The sequence below is a fragment of the Pyxicephalus adspersus genome, chromosome 10 (assembly GCF_032062135.1).
Source record: "Pyxicephalus adspersus chromosome 10, UCB_Pads_2.0, whole genome shotgun sequence".
NCBI classification, from domain to species: domain Eukaryota; kingdom Metazoa; phylum Chordata; class Amphibia; order Anura; family Pyxicephalidae; genus Pyxicephalus; species Pyxicephalus adspersus.
The window spans coordinates 25,187,091-25,213,097 of NC_092867.1; the positions used below are offsets into that span (position 1 = coordinate 25,187,091).

The 26,007-nt window shown below is 36.6% G+C and overlaps 1 protein-coding gene across 2 annotated transcripts in view; it reads right to left on the reverse strand.

Moving 5' to 3' along the window:
- Positions 1-13,120: 13,120 nt before the first annotated feature.
- ARID5B (AT-rich interaction domain 5B) overlaps positions 13,121-26,007 on the reverse strand; it is a 176,895-nt gene continuing 164,008 nt past the window's right edge. For both annotated transcript variants that reach the window (XM_072423122.1, XM_072423123.1), the window contains 2 exons: positions 22,195-22,390; positions 13,121-16,966 (listed from right to left, as the gene is read on the reverse strand). In XM_072423122.1, coding sequence (XP_072279223.1) covers positions 14,843-16,966; positions 22,195-22,390 — 2,320 coding nt within the window. In that variant the 3' untranslated portion in view covers positions 13,121-14,842. The remainder of the gene's footprint in view (positions 16,967-22,194; positions 22,391-26,007) is intronic.

The following is a 26,007-nucleotide window of genomic DNA, read 5'->3' on the forward strand; positions in this document are numbered from 1 at the left end:
ATAGATGGGTCAGTGTAAAACGTTGCATAATTGGTCCTAATAATGAGTTTTACTTAAAGATGAACTTAAATGAAAACTCAAAAAAAAAACAAAAACACACTTGCCTTATCTCCCGCAGGGCAGTCCGCAAATTTTCTCTTTGAGCAAAAAGGCTCCAACAATAGGAGCGCCCGGGAGGCTTTGCGCTCCCATTTATTCTCGACCGCCTAGGCATCCAAAAATTAGGGGACAGTGCTGCACCCCTTTTTATTTTACATAAAAGGGTTCCCTACCATTTTAGGTAAAGTGAAAATTCCTTTAGGTAGGCTTTAAGGTGAGGAGTCTGTTCACTTAAGAAAGTGAATATTTAGCTTGGTGCAAAAGGCTATCCAATGCGTTGCAAGGACATTGAGAAAACTAGCCAGTCCAGTAACCCAGAGAGGCGCTAATTCAGAACAAGAATGCAGCCACTGAAGCTAGAAGTCCCGGGAGGAGGCCTTAGGATGTGGCTGACAGAAAAGCAATGTGTAAATTGTCTAATGATTTAATTTATTACATTTATTCTAATCTGCATTTAAAACCAAAAAATGAACTCTAGGAACAACAGATAAATTTACAAAAACTTTTTAATAAATGCTTTAGTAGATTAATATTAGTACAAAAATGTCAGCTTTGTGAGTGGTTATTTATAATTTTAAAGATCTGCACAGTGTCAGCAGTTGGCTAAGTTTGCCATTGTAGAGATTCATTGGATGAAAAACAAACCTGAAAAATCACAATACAATATAACAATATACGATAATAAATATTAATTAAAACCAATGTTTAGCATTTCTGTGACATTTTTTAAAGAATTTAAAGGATAATTTGGGTAATTCCCACATAAACCATAATAGTAAATGGATATATGTCACAGATGTCCATTTGGAGAGATCGCTTCCCTTGTAGCACAAAGTAGATCCCTCTCGAACTTTTGTCACCAAAGCAGAAATCCCTTGTGGAAGATTTTTAACTTCCTTCCGGTTTTGGTGGCAAATTAAAATCTAGAATATTCCCTCACTTTTAATCCTAATGACTAATTGGGTCTCTTAAAGTTCAAAATTTAGCATGGAAAAAGCGCGTACTCCAATAACATTGATAAAGCACAAACTTGGTCTTAGGCACGTTGGGGGCCTCATTTTTAAAGTGGCTAACAGGTTTTGTCACAAGAAAAGTGTTCTTTATACACAAATGGCATTTTTTCAGGTTTTTCAGACCCCCAGATGATGGTCCTATCGACCTAATTAATAATTCATAGCTTGCCAGAAAGCTTTCACACTTTGAAAGTAGAGAAAATGCCAATATCCACAAAGATTGTGGTGTCATGATTTTGTTTATCATAAGTTTGGATGTATTGTGGCTGGAAACAGTGGTTATCCATTACTTCAATAAAGTGACTGGAGCTTCTGATCCCCAGTTTAGGGTAATTACAGTACGGTGATCAACCAGTGTGGCCTTGCAGGACAGGGGTCCCGGGTTCAGCAGGGGCACTACCTGCATGATGTTTGTGTGCCATGACGCCCTGGTTATCTCTCACATCCCAAATTGGCCTGATGTTAATGACATATGACTATGATAGAGGTATTAGTAGTTTATGAGCCCCTCTAAGTTACTATTAGTGAGATTATTATGGCAGATCAGCACTAAATATCCAATCACTTTATAATTTGGCCCCATTATATCAGATGGCTAATGCAAGTGTTTGCACTACTTTGTGATAATACAACTTTGTGTGCAATTTATTGGAATGCCAATGTCATCATATGGTGTGTTCATCAATGTATGTACATTGCAGACTGATGAACATCATTATATAGGAGGACACACATTGCCTCTGATATCATGGTATTATCTTTTAACATGGCAAGGGACATTGTTCTTTTTTTATAAAGACATTTTCCAGCTCTGACAGTCAATACAATAAAGCAGGAAAGTGAATTCTATATTTTGCTTGTTAGGACTACAGATTTTTTTCTCTCCATTAAATTCAGACTGCATTGCTGGTTGTCATGGAGAAAGTAAAGACATTATTGTCATCTGTTGTGTAATGTTTCCATGGAATATTTGTCCAGACAAAGGTCTACAGGAGATGGGGAGGGGGCAGGACAATGCCCATGCACATTATGTAAAAACTAGATATTGAGAAAAAATAAATAATAAACATTCACCACATCCTACAATGTATTTTTTTTAATGCTGCTGGTATAAAATATCAGATTCCTTCAAAAATCCAAAGACTTCCCAATGTCAGTAGTTGGTCTGTAGTCCAGCAGGGAAGAGCAGTTGTCTGTTGAGCAGAAGCCAGACTGTCAGGTCAAACGGGAAGTTTTGAGCTCATAAGGTTGTTGGCATGTTGTCGGGTATTTTTTTTTGCAGCATTTTTAAAGAGACAAACACAAATAAATGTATGTGTATTGTAGAGGTATTATGCCCCACGTTTTCCTTTTTTATATATTCTATTCCAGATAAAACTTTGACGTAATTAAATTATCTCGGCTCATTGAATTCCACATGTCACTGAGGCTGGGAAAAACCATTTAAATATATTGGTAATTAGTTGTATAAGCACCTAAATGTGTCTTTATATCAGCCACCTGTTATCCAAAGGTCCCTATCCCTAATTTCCTGTTATGCCCCTGCTAATATATGTTTTATTTCTTTGATTTGTCATTGTCAGTCACTGTAGTGTGAAGGTCTATCTGCTGTGGTGGTTATATAGACCGGTCATCACACACCAGATTATCAGATCAATGTGGATTGTGTGTTCAGGAATAGTTATGAAGAGTTAGAAGTACACTCATTTGCAGATCTGAGCAATGCAAATGGATCACAAGTATTTAATGTATACACACCTAATATTTCTATACAGCATTTAACGATAGAGGGGAATAACTTTTTTTTTTTTTTAGAGAACCCCTGCTATAATTAATATATATTCTCACAGCTCTCGGTATATTAGTGGTCAGAATGCCTCCATTGCTTGTCATTAGGAAGACTGTCACCCTTACAGATCAGTTGTGGTACTTAAAATGACCTGAGCGCTACAAATTGCTCATTGCTCAAGCAATCCTTAGCAACCCTCTGGAGGAGCCCTGGTTGAGAAACACGGACATACTGTGTGTTCCATTCGAGTACACTCAGTGTTCTCCCCAGACCCTTTTAGCTGGGCGTACCACCTGGCACTTTTTGGTTGGGTCACAATACAGAGGCTGCCACCCACCTACAATTTCATCCCACCCAGCTTAAAAAAAAATTTCTGGCTTGAACGTTGTACTCTTATAAATGAATACTGGTCTGGACTTAAAGTGAACCAGAATCAGATGTTAGAAATGGAAATAACGGTTTCCAATGTAACCCCTTTGTTAAATATTCATGGCAGGGTTCAATCCATACACTTTTTTTTTAAGCCGGGTGGGACAAATTGTAGGCGGATGGCAATCCCTGTATCGTGACCCAACTCCTCAGTAACCACCCAAAAATGGCCGGGCGGTTACTGAAAAGTGCTGAGTGGTGCACCCACCCAAAAGGGGCAAAGAACTCCACATGGCCAGCTATGCTCTCAATTCCATTAATAACCCACCCCATCCTCTCCCAGAAACTGAACTCTATTTTACATTAAAAGATACTTGTAAGCACCACAATGTACCCTTCCCCTCAAAAAAAATAATTCTGCACGTTCGGCTTTCCTGCTGAGTGCTTGCTGCATTGTGATTGGTAGTTAGAATTTCCTTTAAACCCGGTGCTTTGTTTCTTTCTGTCCTGTTGCTGGCAGGTTGTCACCTGTCACAGGTTTGCTAATATGGTCCTAATGGTAACTACAATTTAGTGTTATTTCATCATCTATTTTTGGAGGTGTTGGCAGATGACCCAGGGGAATAATAAAAAGTGGGTGGAGCCATAAAAAAAAGATTGACAAATCTTGCAGCAAATATTTATTGGAGTCAGTAAATTGGGCAAACTTGTACCTAGAGCTCACTAAGCACACACTATTCCCCATTCAGTCAGAGGTTACATGAATGTTTTATCTAGCAACCTTGACGACTCCTAATGAATGACTAACACAGCAGTATTCTGTGTAACAACATTTCTTGGAAGAGAACATGCTTCATAGATTTATGAGTATTGCCAATTAGATTTCATCCCCAACCCCCCCTCCTAACTTCAAACAACAATGTTTTAATTGCACTAAAAAGACTTGTGCAATTCCTATTTAAATCCTCTTGAACTCGCACAATACAAACAAAGCCCCTTTTTAAATCTTTTTTTTTTTTTTTTTTTTTTTTAAATCTGCTCTTAGCTGAACAAGAATTCAACCGTCTTTTTGAACTGTGTCCAAGATTCCTGTAAGCAGTTTTTATACAAATAATCCAGCAAGGGGGATTGTGCCAGCACTGTTCACTCAAAGTCTGACTGCTGCTTGTTTTCAAAATACTTCCAGGTACAATCATTAATTTACAATGCGGCAAATGAAAGTGAATGGTATGATGTGTGAATACCTGATGCTGATTGAAACAATGTTGAATGGGAGATAATTGGCATGCTATGGCCAGAACTGGGAATGTTCGGAGATGGATCCAACATACATAAAATTGTGCCGCCTAGAGCAGATATTACATGTGCGAAAATAAAGATGTGTTTTATAGAGGAAAAAAAGGAACCTGTCTATTCTATATGATGTAGAGATGCCATCAATTCACCTAGAATGATCACACAATATAATTATCATCAATACATGTCCAACCCACAGAGACATTCACTTTACCTATGTTCCCGTGTCTTGTAGGCATTTGTGCAGAAACTGCTGACACAGTTGTGATGTAGATTGGGTTCACCAATGGCCATGGAAATCCATTCCACATGATGAAATTCTCTTCTTAAGGTTTGTTGTCCAAATGTCAAATGATTTTATTATTTAGGAAGTTTATAGAACTTTTTGTCTCCATTCTAACAAAATCGTAAGAGAAAAATCGCTCTTCTCATTTTATAATTTCCTTCTGGGCTAAAATCATGAATGTAATTTCACTGTGAGAAAGCCATATTCATCCATTGGAAATTTATACCATACTATTAAGTATTATTTCAACTTTGCCACGATAAAAGATAAGTAGCAGCTGTCCTATATTAATGTTTGAATGCAATGTTGCTTCACTAATCAGTATTTTCACGGCACTTGAGGGATGTGAACTCTGACACGCCGTACACAGCGTGGAACTACATTTGTTTTGTTTTTTTTATCAGTTAAAAAACAACTCTTGTGTCGCCCCTTCTATCAAGCATCACTGCCTCCTGACTGATTAGTAATGTATAAAGAACAAGGCGAAGAAGTGAGCTGGAAACAAAAAAAAATCAACAAATTGTGACTGAAAGGGTTAATGCAATGTGACTTTAAAGAGACCCTGTCTAAGACCAGCTAAAAGAAAAAAAACAGGTAAAAAGCACACAAAAAGTAAATCAAATGCTTATTTGTAGTGATTTCTTTTTTTTCTCCTATAAATTATACTGTATTGTATAATATGCCTTTGGACTAGCTAGACATGTTGACCACTCCATTCCCCATTACACAGCCCCCTATGTCCTTGTTATATCAGTCTACTGGGACTGCCTGTGCTGGCCCTAGTGGTAATCCCTAGCAGTAGTCACACTCAGGGTCGCTTTTAAGTAAAAAAAAACAAAAAAAACCCCACTTACCTTGTACTGATTTTTGCATGGAAATTTTGAGGGAATTAGACCGCTAGGGAGGTTTAAGCTTTAAAATAAAGATAGCAGAGACTGTTGATGCAGGGAACATCCGATTGCCTCATGGAATCAGGAAGGATTTTTTCCCCTTGTAACTATGTAACATACAAGATGTTGGAATGTAGCTTACAGGTAAACATTCATAAAATGTTCTATGTACATATATCAGATGGAAAATAATTTTGTTGATGTGGTGTCCTATGTAATAGCTTGTTTCCTAACATTCTAACCATACGAACATAATGCTAAAGATATAATTCTATAAATAAAAGTGCTTTGTTATACTGCCAAACCCTCCAAACTTTACTCCATTCTCAAGGGGAAAAGTGACTGGCTGAAAAGTTCCAAGTAGGTTGATAAATATTTCTGTGATAGAGGTTTAGTGGAGTACTCATGATTCCTGCAGGGGGTACTCCGTAGCTACAAAATATACTAGTAAAGCATAACATAAATATAGCTATCAATCTGTAATCATTTAGCCTAAGCCATGTCATTTTATGCAATATTGGGATGTTTATTGGACAGAACACGTGATTATGGAATGGTAACCATTTGTCCGTGTGTACATTGCATGGCCATTTTTGTGTGTAGCTCAAAAGGCTGAATCTTGGATTGGAACACAACTAGAGGTAAATAGATTTTGTTCTCTTTAATTCTTGGTTAACAGGCCATAAATATTCAAACCAACCTCTACAGTTGAGAGTAAAGATATCATTACTCGCAGTATGTGTCTGTTTACACAAGCAAAGTACATTGAAACTCAGGTAAAATGTAATGTATTCCAGCTTTCTGATCCTTCAGTGTAGTTTTCCTTCTTATGGTATTTCCTTTTATCTGGTTATATTCAATATACACACTTCTTGTCCTATAAGATAATTTAATTGCCACCTGCTGTATCTGATGGCAGCAGTGTTGTCACCCTAGGACAGAAAGTATTCAGAAGGACCACAGAAAACCTTTGGTTCCTATAGTACATAGAGGAGGTCTTCTGTAAGGTTGACCAGGGCAGATGAGGTCGCTTGAGATATTTCTGTTAAGCCAGAACTGGATCTGCCAGCATAGACAAGTAACTTTTTTTTGCAAAGCTTTTTGTTATATGCTTCTTATTGGTCTGTTACATTTTATTAGGATGTAACAATAGTTTATCGGGTTTTACATGCACTTTAAATAAAGGCTAAGTAAAAACCCAAAAAAAAATCACCGCTGTGTTTCAGCTTACAAGGTTGGATGTTTTAGTGCAGAATTCCCCACATGTGTCAGGTGTATAGTAGACAAAACAATGATGTGTGGTGATCTAGAAATGACGACGCCTGTTCTGGTGAAATACATGGGTTGCCATCTTTTATCTATACTTCACTGAATCCGTTATGTTTTAAACCCTGACCTGGAATATGAATACGGAATGCAAATTGAGTGTAATACTTAAGCATTGGCAGCCTCCATATGTTCATATAGGTTTCTTTGAAAGCAGACCTGCAGTCTATAGAACTTTGCAAAGATAGATCAGACTGTCCCACTCCTAATACCTATCACCTGCAGCACATCTACCTTTTTATGATAATATTTATCTCCCTGTGTATATCATAGATACCACATATGGAACAAGAGATGCAACCCTACAAGGACTAATGTAAAGAATGGTTACCAACGCATCATGCAGCCTAAGGAGCAAGTCAGTGAAATGGCATGGATCCACAGGGCTAAAGCAAGTAAAAATCTGCAAATAAATCTGGATTGTCATTTTCAGCAATTTTAAATAATACATCTTTGTATTCACTAGACATTTTACTGCAAAGCCACTGGCTGGTGAAGATATTTTATTATAGAAAAAACCATGATTCATCTGTTCTGCATTAAATTGGTTTATCTACTTGGTATGATAAGGTAAAACAGTTTGTTTTATTTCCCATCAGTAGAAGTATTTCAAATTGCCATATGTTAGAAAATGTTCCTGAAATGTGTTATGTGACCGTGACAGTGATAAGCCATGATTCATCACAGACAGCCATTCATTAACCAGGTTACTGCGTGTCTGCCTATTTCTGATTCACAGTCCAAGATGATTTCAATATTTCCCCATTACTGGGTTATATGTAGTGTTGGTTGAATATCTCACTATTCGATTCGATGGCTATTCGATCGAATAGGCCGTTATTGTTTGGGTTATCGAACGTTGAATTTGAACACTATTAAAGTAAAAGGGGCAACATTCAGGTTATTTTTCGGGACTGTGTAGAGCTTCTACAGCCTCCAAATACATTTAAAAAGACATGTCAAGACTCCCACAGCTCTGCACAACACTGTATAAGGCAAGAAAAAAAATCAGAAAGGCATACTGAACTCATATGACCTCTCAATGGAGAATCTCCATTGAAAGGTCATATGAGTTCGGTACACCTGCGGTCACAGCTGATTGGAGGCACGTGGGTGCCTCCCATCAGCTGTGACCCCAGGTTCCCGCGATCCAGGTTCCCACGGTCCCAGGGCTGTACTTATCAATGAATTCGAACACCAACACTAGTTATATGTCGATCCAAAGCAATGTCAGTGTGTGAAAGTGGTGGAGCTAGTATATGTATCTATGGAGGTATAGCTTATAAACGTGTGCATATCCTACACACAAACATTCCTAAACTGCATTCCAGTCTTAATGGAAAAATATATAGATATAATAGTTTGTGCCACCCCTTAACTTGGTACTACACTTCCATCATTTTGGCTAATATCACAACCTTCATTTTCTTGCACTGCATGTTTGACATTGACCTACTGAACCTTCATTACCTATATTTAGGTTAGTTTAAATATATTAGACATGCATTTAAAAAGTTTCAGAAATGTCTTGTATAGGCTGCTCTTCTGCAGAGATAAGTATTTTGTTATATTGTTAATAAAAAACAGATTATTGTGAAATGGGCTTAAAAAAATTCTCTCCTCTGATCCAGTGTGAAGCAAAAACATATTAGTTTCCTGAGTCACCCATCACCCTAAAAAATTAGGCATAAACTTCCTATATTTTAGGTTTGTAATGAAAATGAAGACCGTCTGTATTAGGAAAGCACAACTGTACTTTGAACATGACCACAAGAAGAAATAAACACGACAATCATCCAAGGGTGCCCAAACTTTTGCACCCAACCCTGCCTCCGTCTCTGTTAAAATGATTTGCCAGAAAGTGAGGCGCGAGTTTATACCACCAATAGGATAATGCCCAATGCTCAAAAAGTAAGGATAACTGACCAATCACACAAATGCATTTACCTTTCATTCTTTTAATGTAGTCAGACTTGAAGGATGAATTCTGATTGGCTGGGTCACTACACTTTTTACATTGCTTTTTGAATTAATCAAGGTAATAATAGCTATGAAATCTTTCCCTCCTTTTCCGTAATTTACATAAATATCAATTTCCTTTTTAGAGAATTACTTCAGCGGAATATCTGACGCCAGTGCGGTATGTTAAATTGTATCCCCTTTCTACTATTTACATTGGAATGATTAGAGAACAGAGGAAATGGTTTATGAATATAATTCTAATAGTAATACTAAAATACTTACATTAGTTTTCATGTGAATAAAATATAATTCATGGCAGTTTATTATATGTACACAGCTAAATTGGCCTGCCCACTGTGAAAGATAATCAAACTGCTTTATATATTATATCTTGGGCTAGGGCTTTTACAGCTCTGTTAAGCATGAGTACAGCTCGGTGGTTTTTTTGCAGTTATTAAGTTTAACCAAGCTACTAAAACAAATGTATTGCATTGCTATATTTCACACACATACACAGCATCTGTCAGACCACATAATCCTTTTGTTTCATCATTTTATTCCTGAAGGAGAATGTCATATTTAACCCTCTTTTTAACATTCTCCAGCAATGTCAGGGCTCTTTGCTGTAAAAATACCCATACATGGGCCCAATATCTGCACAAAATATTGTTTTTGACCTTTTGTACCCATAATCGCCATCTGTATGGCCTGCCACTGATATTCTTCTATAGCTGTGATCTGATTGGCAGGGTCTGTAGATTTTTTTTTTTTTTGTTTTGACTAAAGCTGACCTCTCGGGAAGTATTGGACCAGATATGATGCTGCTTCCTATATTCTAAATTAGTCTGACTTGGGCCTTACCTGACCCCATCACTGTGTCTCTACACTGATTGTAATCATCCTTAGATAACCAGTCATCATTGGAACTACAAGGTTTTAGGTTTTGTTATTTGATCTGTGCAGACGTATTTCTGCTCGTATTGTCCTTATTCAGTATAATTGTCAACTGTCTAGCCTAACACGCCATCTACTATATTAAAGAAATAATTGTTAGATCTCAGGTGCCCTATAAGTAAAAAGTTACGTGCTAGGGAAGTTGTATATAGATTCTGCAAAAAGATTTGTATTTGAAGCTGTATTGTCAAACCAGTAAGTGAAGTAGAGCCCCACCACTATCACAATCATTATGACTCCTGATGTCCTAATAAAGGGGGATCTTTCTTCTAAGCCTCAAGATTTGAGCCATAGTCCGTACTATGGAGAGCCACTTAAGGTTATAGCCGTTACGGTTTTTAATAGTGTTGTGTTTTTTTTTTTTTTTTTTAGCTTGCAGATTTGCATGCTGATGTTTTACATTTTATATAAAAGCTTTTAATTAGAAGGTACATCCAAACAACTGTTTGAGTTATATAGTCCAGACTTTCAAGTAAGACTCAGCACTTTCTTAATGCTTGTACAGTCACCGTAAACTAAGCCCACTATTACCACACTATTGAGATGTGTGTCATTTCTCCAACAAGTGTTAGAAAAAAAAAATCTGTTGGCTAAAAAGTTAGACATTAACCTTTCTAAATCATATATTTGATATTTACCTGATTACAATGTACTGGCTTGTGGAAGATGGATTGTCTGTTCTATACCCTTCCCTTCCCATGATGCTCATGCATGTAGATGTCCGAGTGTTTGCTGCATTCTTTGCTGCCCATACAATGTACTGGTTCGTACAAGCCTGCGTTCATCCCAATACTCCGGGAGATCACAAAGCAATACCATCCAGTAGTTTAAATTCCAAGCTACAGACCTGTGGCTTGGTGACACTGAGACATTTATAAGTAACCCTCTAAAATCCCTTCTGCTTGGTTCCTTTACTTAGTACTTTCTAGAATTTTTCCTTGACTTGTAAATGATTGTAGATTGGGTAACTCCTCTTTCAGTCATCAGTGTGTGTAACTACTGCAAATACAAGTAAAACTACATCATCTGTAGAGGGTTTTTTTTTTAGCTTAGTGCGTTCCCTTGACAAACTTGCTTTTAGACGGTAACACTTCTCTATTTTGTATTACTTTGCAACTTTCCCTTCATAAATTATGGATATGTCAAATAAACAACTAATATCTCTTTTCTTCCGTTAAAGTAAATTTTCCTATATCAGCACTTTGTCCATTGTTTAGTTGTGGGATTTCCTCCCTAGAACAGTAAGGAAACAGACCTTTTTATAGTTTACCTTTCAGTTATATCACGGTGCAATACAGAGCAATCCATTTTCCCTTTGTATTTGTAAGCAGAAGAAGCCGGTTTAAATATACAAAACATACAAATGTTTCCTAACTACAAAGCAAATTTAGTGTTATGGTAACAGTGTACTTCAGCTCCTTCTAATGTGCATCTTTGGGATTCTGCCACAATCGTCTTTCCAATTTAGTTAATGGATTTGACACAAGTTGTGAAAGCTTTCCTTAACTACATTGAAAGGAAACCATCATCTTATCGGTCTCAATCTGTAAACTGGTCTTCAAGTTGTTGGAAAAATCTCTTCATGTGCCGATTGCTGATGTGGTTTAAATTCACTTTACAGCATGTTTACATTTCTCAGTTATTGCAATCTGTGTGCTTGTATGTTGCTTTTTACAGCTTTTTTTATTGTCATATTACCCAAGGAAAAAGCTTTAGAGTGCAGAAAGTGGTATATTTTTTAATCTTCTCCTAATTTTTGTTTTCTACAAATTACCAATGATGTTCAGTTTGGTTACAATTGTTATCTTTTATCTGGTCTTGGCATTTGAATAATCTATATATTTAAAGTAATGTATATTCTTCAAGGTGCCCAATAATAAAGCAGGATGCAAGGTCAGACGCTACTCTTCATGCAGGTTGTGCCAGAAACCCTGCCCTAGACAGAGCCCAGAGAATTTAAGGGAGACTCAAGCATGGAATCTGAGCAGTCATTTAGAGGTGAAGATTCTTCAATGGATGGATAACGGTTACATTAAGACACTAAGCCATTTAGTATGTGTTGGCAGTGTCACAGATCATTGGATGTCACATGAAGCCCGCTGTGTAGAGAGTGAGCAATTGGCAAGTGTGGTTGAAGGGTTATGTGTCAGAACATAAAAGGGACTAGAAGCTTTCAGAAGTGTTACAAATACACGGTGAGATTACAGTGATGAATAATTTATATACTTACACCTTCTTATCAATGTACAGTGTGCAGGACATTCCTAGTTCTCTACCAAAACTAATCAACAAACTTTTATTTTCCATAGAGCTCTAAAATTACTGTGCCTGGCAAAGCCAAGAACAGGATGTTCCAGCAGTGGAGTCCGGAATATTGGCAAGTATCTTTTTTTTCTTCTTTCGCCAAGTTGGACTTGAATTTGCGTAAAGCTATAAAACATTTACATTCTGATTGTAATTGTTAGCCATTCAGTACACATCACATCTTACGTCACAGTTTGACATAGCTGTACCAACCCTATTTTTAACATGCTTCCAGGAAGTATTTTGGCTGTTGAGTGGTATCTGACTGCTATATTTAAGTAATTCCAAAATGGTTAAAAGTATGACGGTCTGGTTTTGGATGATTCCCCTGCCACATTTTTGGTAAGTACTGTTTATACAAACAGGAAAAGGTGGCCTGTGTCCATTTGATTCATACAAATTTTGCATGAGTCCTACCATCCATATTCTAAAATGTATTCAAGAATTACATTGTGGATATACATAATGGTTATTCTAAATCACTTTCCCTTTGTCACACAAAGAAAAGTTGGTCAGAAAGTGATTTGTTTAAAATTAAACTGCATGTCTGAGCTAGAAAAACAAAGAAACATTTGCTACATCTGTGTAATACATGCATACTCTTGTGTTTAATCCTTTTGAAAAGACTGCTGAGCTTGTAACTACCTCTAAACTTCACATTTCAAGCGGTATAATTAGCCCTGCACAGTTCTCCTTTTTGGACTTCAAAAAAAAAAAAAAAAAAAGAAGAAATTGCATGTATTTCACAGATTTTTACATTTAGCCCCCAACATTACATTACTGGCATTACTGTAACCAACAAGCAAGGATCGCATGGAAAAAATACAAAAAGTTCCATTATAGGAAATCTTTAAATGCATAGGCATGTTTATAAAAATTGTGTGCTATGGTCACATTAAATAATTATAATACATTCCTTAGAATGAGTTTAAAGCATATGACTTTCATTGGCGTACAATAGTAATATGTCTTACAGGATATATACAAAATGTATTTATTTAAGGCCCAGTAACCCTAAATTACAAGCCTATATGTACATAAACAAGCATGTCAGGTAAGCTTGAGACCATTGTTGTCAGTACTTACATAAGTGTCTCTAACGTACCTTATAACTCACGGAAAGTAACAAAGAATGGTAAACCTAAACTGAACAGTAGATTGGAATTGCCAATTACTTTCAGATTTTAAAACAAATACAATTCCCAGAGTGTAGTGAATATGAAACATATCTAAACCCGAAACCAAAAATGTGATATGCTGCATTTTAACTTGTTAGCTGTATTTGTTTGCAGGCTTTCCCCCCTTTATTTAACTAGGCAATCCTAAAAAAAAGTGTGCCACTCATAAGCTTTAAGGTAGACCGGATCGGTGTGCTGCACATTTAGGGGCTGAACACTCATTCACTGCTTAGTTGTTTGTCCCGGTGCTCACTGGTAACACAATGTCCACCAATTAAAGAAAAAGGGAAAGATAGAATGTAGGGTACTCGCTGCATATTTTATTTATTGGTAGCTTTAACATTTTTTAAAAGCTATTTCTGAAGTCTATTTTCAAGAGAAAATTATTGTCTGATGTATGCTGTGAGTGCCCTGGATTGTATACTTTCCTTTTCTGGTGTCACAGAAATTTGTTTTGGCCCTTCAAGAGTATATTTACCATGCCAAAAACAAGTAAATAGGAGAATTGCATTATAGGGTTTATATACTTTAAAACAATCAAAATTTGCATTAGACAAAGGGGTTTATCAGCAATTCATATGGACTCTCATCACAATAATATAATTTTACCTCCGGTATGTTCAGTTCTGATAAACAGAAGGAGGATTTCCAATTGTACCCCATAAATATTTTATATACATTTTTGGTAGCTGCAATTTGTTTGCGGACCCTAAAAACCTGAATATATATTCAATCAACAGTTCAACAGAACCTTGCAGTTAACACATATTTGTTTAATAAAAAATGATAAAAAAGCACATAAATCAATTGAAAGATTAATTCACATAAATTAGGTGAACAGACAGTGACATGGGTACGTTTTAAAGAGCAGATATGTACAGTCGATTGAACAGTGTTTACTTTCGGCCATTATAGTGTTAAGATTTTTTTTTTTTAAAATGATTGACTTGTTACTCTCTATACATTGCATTGATTGAACCTTTAACAGTAAAAAAACAAAAACATAAAAAAAAAACAAAAAACAATAAAATAAGAAAGCAAAAGCGCATCCTCCAGGGGTGTACATGAATTCCATAATTTCAACCAATAACTTTTCAGCCACCTTACACAAAAGGAGTGTAACACAGATGCTATATACTGAATGATGATGTTAAAAATGGTGTGCAAACTTCAGCTGTTTCCATTATAAAAACTGTGAAAGTACTAGGTAAGTCCGACAAATAGGACCTGAAATCCATTGTTATCTCTGAACATAGTACATGTAAAAGTTTTATTGTGGCTCACACAGTAGACAAGTGTTTATGCAGAGTATTGTGCTAGGCAAGGAATGTAGCTAAAAGAATTGACATTTTGCTTTTCTGTCACAGGGAAGTTGCTTAAAGTTTTGTGCTGGGGTGGACAGAGGATAGTTGGGAGGAAGGAAAAGAGGACTGGGGATTGATTGCAGTTAAGGGGTAGATACTGTTGTGTAGTAGGTCACCATATGAAGATCCTACAGGGGTGGCTGACGCCAAATGTCTATAGAGCTGCTGAGAGTTTGTGGAGTTAGTTAGATATTGTCTTTGCATCATCAAGGAATGAAGGGCTAAGGGTTGCATTAGTGGTGAAAGCACGCTCTGGTTTTTCAAGTACTGCAGTGGATGTGAGTAGGCAGCCGGTAAATGCGCGCCGAGACCACCACATAAACTTGCAGGGTAGATTCCAGGAAAAATTGGCGTTGACAATGGATATTTGTGACTTTCCATCATACTACTAGAATGAATGTCATGAAGAGCTTTGCTGCTTTCACCCTCCTGGCCAGTAAAGCTCTCTTTCCCTGGAATTTCCTTTGACACGTTTAAAGGGGACACGGCTCGTATTTTTTTCTCACTGACAGAACTTTCTAGATCATCTAAGCTTCTTTTCAATGGTCGTAATGTCCCAAAGTTCTGAGGGCTGACTTTGCCAACTGTGATTGGGTGAACAAGGCCCTCCATCTTTCTTACATTGTCAGATCTTATACTATGCGTCTTTATTGACCTGTGAACGGATTCCGAGTGTCTTTTTGACATGGGTATTGTCATTGGTGAAACTCTACAGGCCTTTGGATTGCAGTCTATTCCCATATTCTTGTTGTTTGGGACATGAAATGGACTTTGAGTTTTACTTTCTTGTTGCACCAACTGATGGGAGAGGTTAGATCCTGATATTTTGGCTGTGTGCTTGTGCATAGATTTGGGAAGGCTCAAATCAGTTGGTTGGTCGTCCATATGATTATTTACATTCTGTTTTTCTTGTTGGTGCAAAGAATGATGATAGTGAAGTTTTTCTTGATGTTTATGGGGAGAGGACATATTTTCAGATTCTCTATACAATTCCCGAGGATGATATTTTGATGGATGTTCGTTATGAAGGTGGTGTTCTGTTTGCCGGTAAAGCCTATGCAGATGAGGTGAAGAGTAGAATTCCAAGAAGTTTGAGTGCTGAGCGGCTCTTTTCTCAGCCATCTGCTCCTTATGTTCAAGCATACTGGCCTTCAAGGAGTAGGACTCCGCAAGCACACTCTGTTGGTGCTTTACAAAGTCAGAGTGGTAAGAGTCAGTCTTGTTTATAGGATTGATTTTGTAAGGGTCAGTCATGTTCTTTTTATCATCTGAAACTTTATGCTTAAAACTTTGAACATGTTGTATCACTGATGGTCTGTTTACCGGAACGCTTTCGGAGTTAGACACTGGGTGAGTTTGTACTAAAGGTGGAGCTATTTCTGTTTTGGAGTTTAATTTTTTCTTGCTAATTAAGGGTGGGGGTGAGCCATAAGGGTAACTTCCAGATTGTGTAGCCCCACTAACCTGCGACAAAAGCTTCTTTTTTGCCAAAGGGGACATTATTCCTGGGTTTCCCCTTGAGTACAACAAAGGTGTGTAGGTGAATGGTGATTCTTCACTTAAAGTGTCCTTCTCTTTCAGAACATCCAGAGTTTGCACTAAGTACACTTTGGGATTCTGCTTTAGTGCATTTTGTAAAATGTTGCTGTCCAGAGGATTCTTCAGGTCCTCTGAGCTCAACGGGTCCACCTTTACTGTGCAATTTGCAATATAATCGGGCATGTCAGGCAGTTTGTCATCTTCTATGTGGTTTTCAGTTGGAACCTGGAGCTGAACGGTGGGAAATATGTGGAAGTGTCCTTCTCGGACATCCCTTTCGGATGGGTCTGATAATTCTTGTTTGCTTTGCTCCTGTTTTATTATGGTTGAATTTTCGATTGTCGTTTGTGGTTGTTCATCTGCCGGACTAGAATTAATCTCCTTTACAAGATGAGTGAATGAGTCAGCGAGTACAGGTTCTGAGTGTATATTATCTTCATTTTTCTCATGGCATGTGTCAGATGTAGACTCCTGTTCTTGTTCTGTTTCTTCGGGTAAATCACAACACTCTACAGATGGCTTGGTCTCCTCTGAATCATAGACAGCAGACACACCTCCCTCGTCCACATCAAGGTTATTCTCCTCCACTGATGAAGCCTAAAAACAAAAAGATGCTTTTAATGATCTTTATTTAATTAGACACATTGTTTTTATTAGCAGAGCTGGAAAAATATTATTTGGTGACTAAATATAAACAGTCATGGTTTCTAAATTTTTTTGCAGGCAACATTTCAAAACCTGTAAATGCTGAATTCTTTTGTGATAGCCAGCTAGATGAAGGTCTATATTTTTGGCTACCATAATCTTTTCTGTTGGACTTAATTCTGTTATAGATTTAATGCTAGAGGCCTATGAATAATTGGGTGAAATGCAGCATAACTGCATATGACGATTTAAGTGTATCAGGCGGCATTATAATTTATAAAGACAAAAAGCTTTTATATACGGACTATAAAGGGTAGAGCGAGTGTTTGACTGACTAACTTGTGTACTTAACTATGGGACTGTCAGCAGCACCGATGTTTGCATTTACCTGGGGAGTATATAAGTAAAGATTTTGAATCTGTGACCTTGCTTGCTGTGGCAATGTTAAGACCTGTAAGAAATCCTTTCACTTTTTGCTTACTGCATATCGAGCAGAAAAGTATAAATTACGTTCAGAAGTCTAAACCTACTTGGATTGTGGTTACATGTCTGCTCACGGTAAGAAAGTGCTAAACATGGCAATCAGTAAAAGAACACCAAAGCATTTTATGTTTGGAAGCAAAGAGCGAATTCCATGTAGATGGTTTCCCATACTACCCTCAGGTATTCGGTCTGGATTATCGAAGCTCTCCAAGGCTGGAGGGGATACCCTTTCATCGGTGAAGTTGGGTGATCCAGCAAACCCTGAATGGATCCTGGTCCAGGATTCAAAACCTTTGCTAGCAAATGACTTTGAAGAAATCCATTCCAGGTTTGCTGGATCACCCAGCTTCACTGATGAAAGTGTATTCTCCCCAGCCTTGGAGAGCTTTATTAAATCAGAGCCAAAGTCTCTACTGTGCTTAGGCAGCCATACATAAGACATGATCAGCTTTTTACTTGGCATTCAAAGAAAACAAAAAATAAAGCCTTTCTTAACTATCATATTTGCCAGTTTAAGCTAGATCTGCAAGGTAAATAACCAAAAAGACCAATGTATAAATAAACCTGTTATGAAAATGGCAGATCGTGAAATATTATTTTTTTTTGCTGACAATGTAAAGTTGCTTGGTTTGGGGTTTGTATTAAATTCAGCTTTATTTATGAGTTCTATTCCCCAAGGATATGAATTTCTTCATACTGATATACCACAAAGTAAAATGTTTATCTAATGGTCATATGGGTACTTGAGTCAGCATTACAAAAACATCTATGCCTAACTTCTCAAAACACTGGATCAGCTAAACTTTACAATAGTTTAAATAAATCTACCCCATGGATTTGTGGTGGAAGTTTTGAATAACACTTGAAAGAAGAAAAACGGTAGTATCCTACTGATGTTAAAGAAAACTATCTGCCTTCCAAAAAAAAAAAAAAAAAAAAAAAAAAAAAACAGATGCCACCCACAAATCAACAATTCTGCCTTCAAGTTCAAACACTTCTTTGCAAGTTGCTACAAAGGAATCCATGGATATTAAAATCTTGCTTTGGTAAGGAATTTTTGGTACACATGGTAACATTTTCTGAAAGCACAATTGCGAATTTGTATGATGTACTACTATTCATTTTATATTTACAATGAAAAATATGTCAATCCTCAACATTGCATGCACACATAAAACTAATGACTTTACCCAAACTTTCTTAGGAACAAAAAACAAAACCTTTACAGCTCATCAATAAAGAGTAACCATAAATATTGGTTTTGCAGGAAGATGCAATAAACAAAGCAAACTAATAAAAACCACAATGATTGTTTTTATCTAAATGTCACCAATGAAATGTTCATATATTAAATGCTGTCCTTTGCTGCCTTTCATACAAATGTTACCAGAGACCGACTTTGTGTAATAACTGAAAGGAAGTCTAAGTAGCTGTACAGTTAGAATACCAATATGATTTCCCTTTTGATTTAAATCTGTTCAGTACAGCTAATTTGATAACATCGGTGTTGGCAATTCTCGCTATTCATTCCATTATGTCATTGTGTAACCTCCGACCCCAAGGGTCATCGGCCCGTTCTATCTGCAGTTCTGCAGCCTGACATACCTTAACAATGGCTGCTGTCTTTCCCTTGTGAGGAAGCCATATTAAATCATTGTGTGAAATCTTATTATTTTCTCCTCTCTCCCTTGTCGAGATAACAGACACTGAGCAATATAAAGAAAGGTATTATCTAAATGCTGTACTGTTGGCCATTACTTTTAAATGAATAAAAAAAAAAGAGCTAATGATTCACAGTCTGTTTTGAAGCTGTCGTTTTTCACATTGCATCCTTTCAATCCCGTCTTTTATTATTTTTAATAGATACTATTTTTTTTTAAATCTCATATTCACTGCTCTCTATTCTTCTTCCTAATAACAGCTCTTTTCACTCAGAATGCCATCATTAGTTGTTTAATAAGTATTGCTTTATCAGTGGTCTCTAGAGCTTATTCAATTACATGAGAATACCAGACTGGTGAGCAAAGCTGGAGAAAGATGGGGGTGGAATTAAGTAGTATTTAAAAATAAAAATCACCATTTGTTTCTTTTCAATAGCAGCTCTTGTGAATTTTTAAGTTGACACCTATTATGTTATTTTTTTTTACAGTTTAAACTGAACATTGAGGAATGTTCAGATTAAGTGGAGACACATGCCAAAGACTGAAGGAAAGTTTAACTGTGATAATTACTCACCAACTTCAATTTAATTATTGGATTTTTTTATTAATGCAAGATTTTAAAAATGAGCTCTGGCTTCATATATAAGATTTTTATATTTTACAATGATCATTTTATTGTCATAAACAAGCAATAAAAGGAACTTGTCTAAAATAACGCCACACTAGAATACTTTAAAGTAAATTTGCCTACATTGGAGTTACTATGGCTACAAAGTTTATGCTTATTACTAAAATTATATTGGCAAAAAGTAAAGTATATTTATTTTTAAATTTAATAAAGGGTTTTAAAATAAAATCATGAAATTATGTTCTTTTTAACAGTGTTTTTGAATATTTGCTTTTTCAGGGCAATAAAAAGTCAAAACATTTATTTTTCTAAGTCTAGTAACTTTAAGAAAATGGAGGGGGGGGCATGATCTGTGAATCCTTTTACTCTTGTATTAAATGGCAATCTGTAAACTAAATATTGTTGTACACTTGTATATATAGTAAATAGGCATCATTGCTGGTGCCGGCAATCTATTGGTATCAGTGTAGGTACTTCTAATGATGGAACATCCAAAAAGCAAAATAAAAAAGGATTTCTGATTGGTTGCCATAAGTTACAGTATTTTACTTTAACTCTAACCAGCCTATTGTAATTCACACAGTACAGCATACGCCATACAGAAAAATCACTGTGATATCCAATTGTATACTAAACGTATAATAAGGCTCGATGATAATCTTATATGTTTTAAATTCTTACCCCAGCTGCTTAAATCACAAACACAGCTTTGAAAGCTTTTTGTTATGCAACATGTTAAGTGTTATTGTCCTTCCTTAAACAAATGTTTGTTGTGCTGCTTAACCTGAGTCTATATTTATCTTTGCTGCTCAAGACTGTCATTACTTACTATACATCAACAAATTCTCAGACGTTCCTTTGAGCAATCAAGAATAGCCTACTTAAGATTGAGTTTTAAGAACATGATGAACTTCAGAATAAAGAATGCGGCTTGTAAAGATTTATCTTTTACATCTGTATTTGTTCAAAAGCAAATTAAACATCCCCTTCACTATTCACATGCTAAGAAAACATCCTATGTTAAGTACAAACGCTTCATGCCCATGAAAGGAATTGCTATCTCTTCACAAGCATTGCTCATGATCACATGATGATCCTTCTTTATAATAGATTTCAGTTATTTTAAAGAAAGAGCACACAACTTAGCTAGAACTCAAACATCATGGTCTTTTCTATGAAGTCTGACAACACAATTGTCAAAATGTACAAATATAAGTGTGTGTAGATTTTATACATAAGATATGGATGTCCAAGGTTCATTGATATATGTGAGGGGAAATGCTAACCAGGGCTGGTGTGATCCCCCCAGGAGAGCTTAAAAGGAACACAGAGTATTGCAGCTTGCTGTGTACCTGAAGACCAGAGAGAGTGCCCATGTTGGCTTTTTTCCACTGGCAAAAGCACCATAATGGGCATGTTAGAACTGGGCCATAAAGCATTGAGAGAAGTAAGTATGATACACTAGATATGGAAGGCAGCATGGTGGATGTAGTATATATACACAATGCAAAAATGGAATAGAAGACAAAATAAAATTGACAATGTATACATCCACAAAGAGGGGTACATGGAAGACATGTCAGCTGTTGCAAAAAAAAAAAAAAAGTTTTAACCAGTCAATGTTAACATTACATTGCATGAATTATCCATTGCAGAAAATTGCCTCCATTTCTATAAATAAGACTGAACCAATATCCATAAACAACATTTTTCCTAGTTTTTTCCTTCAAAAATGATTTTTCTTTGTAACCTTTCTTTTTCATACTCAAAGTACAGACAGTACTTGGCTGTGTACTCTTAAACTGCTATGCTATTATTATGAAAATACATTATACTTCATACAAAATAACACTGAAATGAAATGTCATTTTCTGTCAAATATAATGACTAAAGAAAAAATAAATCATCATAATATAACACCAGCTGTCTTCTACTGTTTAAAAGTTGATGTTACCAGCAATTTGGAGAAAAACTTTTGGAGCCTATGAGGCTGGTTAGGAAACACTTTAAGAATACACAGCATATGTTCTGTCTATACCAATAAAATTATTTAAAGGGACATTCATATTTTAACTAGCAAGCCATCATCATCTGCTGATCTGCATCTGCATCATCCTTACCAATAGGTTTTATAGCCTGCACCCTTGCTGCTTCAATGTACACCCCCAGCTTAAAAAGCGGACATGTAACACTCCAATTATCCTGATTAGTTGAGATCTCTTGACACATATCAGAATGTGTTGGGATCACCCCATATCACATGATATCTATATGTAACAATTGGACTTCCATGTATAGATACCCTAAAGTTCTCCAGCGACTGCACAGTTTTGTCAGGAGCTTCTCTCTAGATTCCTCACCACAATGCCACCTGCTTGTTTCTTGGAAAATTAAGAGACAACAATTACCTCTGTGTCCTCAGCTTTACCAGCCACATCCTTTTCCTTCTTAGTCTTCAGGCCTTCTTGCTTAAACCCTTTTTTGCTGCACATTTTGTTTTTTGCCTCCACCTCTGGAGAATTGGTTTCAGGTTTCCTAGGCTTTACAGGAGGTAGTGGCTTGTCCTCTTCTCCTTTGAGAAACCTTTCATATGGCAGGATTAATCTAAAGAGTTAGGAAAGTAGATTAGTTATTTGTATTTCTGAAGAGTTGTGAAATATGACAAAATATTTTCACATTCTTTATTCTTTTGGGAACATTTTGCTTCATTTTAATACACAGATTTAATGCCAATTTATTTTGAAATGCCTGATATTTCCTTCTTGACATGAAAACCAAATACAAAGACAACGGAGAGCAGAGCGGATTCACTAATAGAATTGGGAATCTTCACATAAATTAAGTGGCGTTTAACTTAAATTTTTTAATCCTGTGAATTGTAAGCAAACAAAGCTGTAAACTGAGCAAATTTTCCCAACCCCTGTAGTATATCAAACCCCTTAATATTCTAACTAATTGGCATGCCTAATTTACTAAACATGGAAGAATTGTATGTATTCCCTAATAGCATCCACTCAAATTTTTGGAAGACCTAATGGCCATAGGTCCCTGCAGAAAAAGTCTGTTTTGGCTCTACCTTTTGATACTTAGCCTTCATTAAGCACCTGCCTGTCCTATAGCTGTCAACCAGGCCAACGTTTGAACCGTCATATGCTCTATCCACTTGGTTTTTCCGTTTTACCTCATCAAAGTTTATCCCCTCAATAATTTTCTAACCTTTGAACATTACCAATATCAAAGGAATTTACTCAATGTTCTATATCACCAATGCAAACTGTGCTCTGTCACAACAACACCACCAAAGGAATACATGCAAATTGTGGCACAGTCATCACTAAGGGGTCCCCTTCTTCCTGCTACAAGTAAAATTCTCCTTGCAGAAGACATGTGACAAGTGGCAATGTGGTTACATCACCCAGCTGACAATAGAAGGTGATGCTTCTTGGATTATACACTTTGATGGGCAAATATCCTTAAAATAACTGCAATGACCCAATATGCTATGCCATGCATAGAACACAACTCATTCTTTATAAAGCTGTGCTTGTGCTTTGGTGTCCCAGGATCCCACCTCAACTTAGGTTAGAGAATGGTCATTTTGAAGGCTTCTTACTACTATCATTAAGACTGATTCAAATAATGGTTTTAGGACAATTAATAAATGGTTAATGGTTTTAGGACAACATAATCCTGCTGGAGACAGGAATTATGGGATCTTTAATGGCTTGGGTTTCAAAGAGCAAAAACGTTTATGACAAAACATGTGTTATTCCACACGCATACTGCAGGCACAGTTTAGAGTGTTTTGAATTGTAAAATCAATGTTTTAGAGTTGCTCAACAAGTGTGACCAAACAGTATCTTAAGACAGTGAGCTTAGAAAATAAAATTCATTAACAGAGCATGCTCTGACATCGCATGTGCTAAAAGAGAGAATAATGTTCTCTAGCCCAAGGATTGGCAGCTCGCCAGTAATGAAGCTAAACAGAGCCCATGGGGAATATTCATCCTCAGATCCCATTACAAACGGAGTTTAAACATGTTACAGCTGCTGAAATTGTAAACTGTTCCCTCTATGAAGGCTTACCAAAATAATATATGGCTGCCAAAGACCTGCCTCCTGCTGCAATATTACAGCTAATGTTTACATAATAAAGAGGGGAGAAACAGGCAGAATATGGCAGAAGATTACGGTAACTGCGCTGCTGCCAAAATGGCTATAACAGCACAATCTAAAGAGCCGTTTCCAGGGCAAATATATACTGATATACGTGCTCTGAGAAGTGTGCATATGTAATATAAAAAGAATAATAAAGAAGTTACAGGGAGTTACATGTGTATGTAATAAAACAGTAAAGGCTAGTAAGACACTTGTGTTACACCACAGTTTGTACAATATTATGCACATAGGGACATGCACTTCTGTTCTGTTCACCATACTCTGTACAGCAATGTTGGTAACATACAATATTACTGTGCTTTATATTTGATTTTGAGATGTCAGTGTTCATGATATGTACTGATGATGTGATGCTTAAGTGAGCAACAGCACTATGCAAATAAAAAGCAAACACCTTTTACATTTTTATGTTGCAAAATGTTATTAAATTAATATAGAATGTCTACAGAACTGGTGAGAAAGCATTGATAGCACCAGATCTGCAGATATTCTACATTTCATGTATCAAATCTTGTATTTCTGCATTTCTGAAAATTTAAAGCTTTGATAAAGTGTGTTGATCCACCGAAACACATTGGATTGTATCTCACAGCATGATAAAGTACTGAAGCTAATCTGGACGCCTTTACTATTGGGTTTTAGATCTCTCTTCTAGGACCCAATATGGGGTACTTTGATTCAAGAAATGCCTCCAGGGTGCTCTAAGGGTTACAGCAGCCTTTCTCAACATTATACCATAGGAAAACCCTTGAAATAATTTTTTGGGTCTTCAGGGAACCCCTGCTATAATTACTATATCAATAGCCCACAGCATAATACCTTGATGATCAATGGGAAGAATGCCACCCTTACAGGTTACCAAATAGATAATTGGTATCTCCAAAACTGCCCTGAGAGGTGCAAATTGGAACCCCTAGCAAATGTTATTAGTGAAGAGAGGGGAACACCCTTAATGAACTTCCAATGTACATATTAGTATTTTTGTTGGGGTGCAACCCACACAAACACCTGGGACCCTAGTGCTGCAAGGCAGACATGCTAGCCAATATTCACAATTCAGTCCATTATTACACTATATTATATATATATAGCACCAACATATTATACAGCGCTTTTCAAAGTCCTTAGTTAGGTCACTAGCTGTTACTCAAAGGGGATCATAATCTAATGTTCCTACCATAGCTATATGTCATAGCTATATGCAAACACGGGGAGAACCTGCTAACTGTGCCACCATGCTGCCAAAACATCCTTGAAAGAATGCATCAATAATGACCAACAAAACTCTTCCAGACATTACAATTTTTTACGATCATGTACATCACAAGCACCCTCCTCCTTTTTCACTTTAAAATGGGAACTAAGGCCAACAGATGCTGAATACTATTGCAGATAGAAGCATTTTCCCACAATGAAGCAGGGGTTGGGTTGCCATTGAAAGAACAGATTGTTTCCCTCATTGTCTGGTTAAAGGGTTGTCAGAAGTACCAGAATAGGAAGCATGGGCAAATCTCTCTAATGGAGCTGCCAAATCTCTCTAATGGATCTCTCCGATGCTCCAGAGAGCAGTAAAACTCTAACAGGGGTCCCAACTCTTCTTCCACTCTAACCATAGCTATGAAAATGTCTTTGCCAGACATATAGCTTAAAACTTTACACACAAAAGCAGTAAAATTCCAAAGGGCTCACCAAATTCTGAAACACATTACAACAAAGATCATCTATCCAGTCAGTGTGTTAATTTATCACACCTGCAAACAGTAAAATCCCTGAATAATAAAATAGATGAACAGCCTCAAATCAATTGTGTTTCTTGTTTGCTAACATATCTGTGAGAATGACATTTAATATATTGTTTTAATAAGTTACCAGATGAGCATGCCTCAAACATGAAGTCACTGTTTATATGAAAATGCTAAACAGAGTCAAGACATCGACTTAAAAAAAGCTTTTCTTCTGTCTCAAAACAAGCTCAGTATAAAAGATTGTTTAACGATATACGTTTCATCCTGACAGACATGTTTGAAATAAAGCCTGAGACA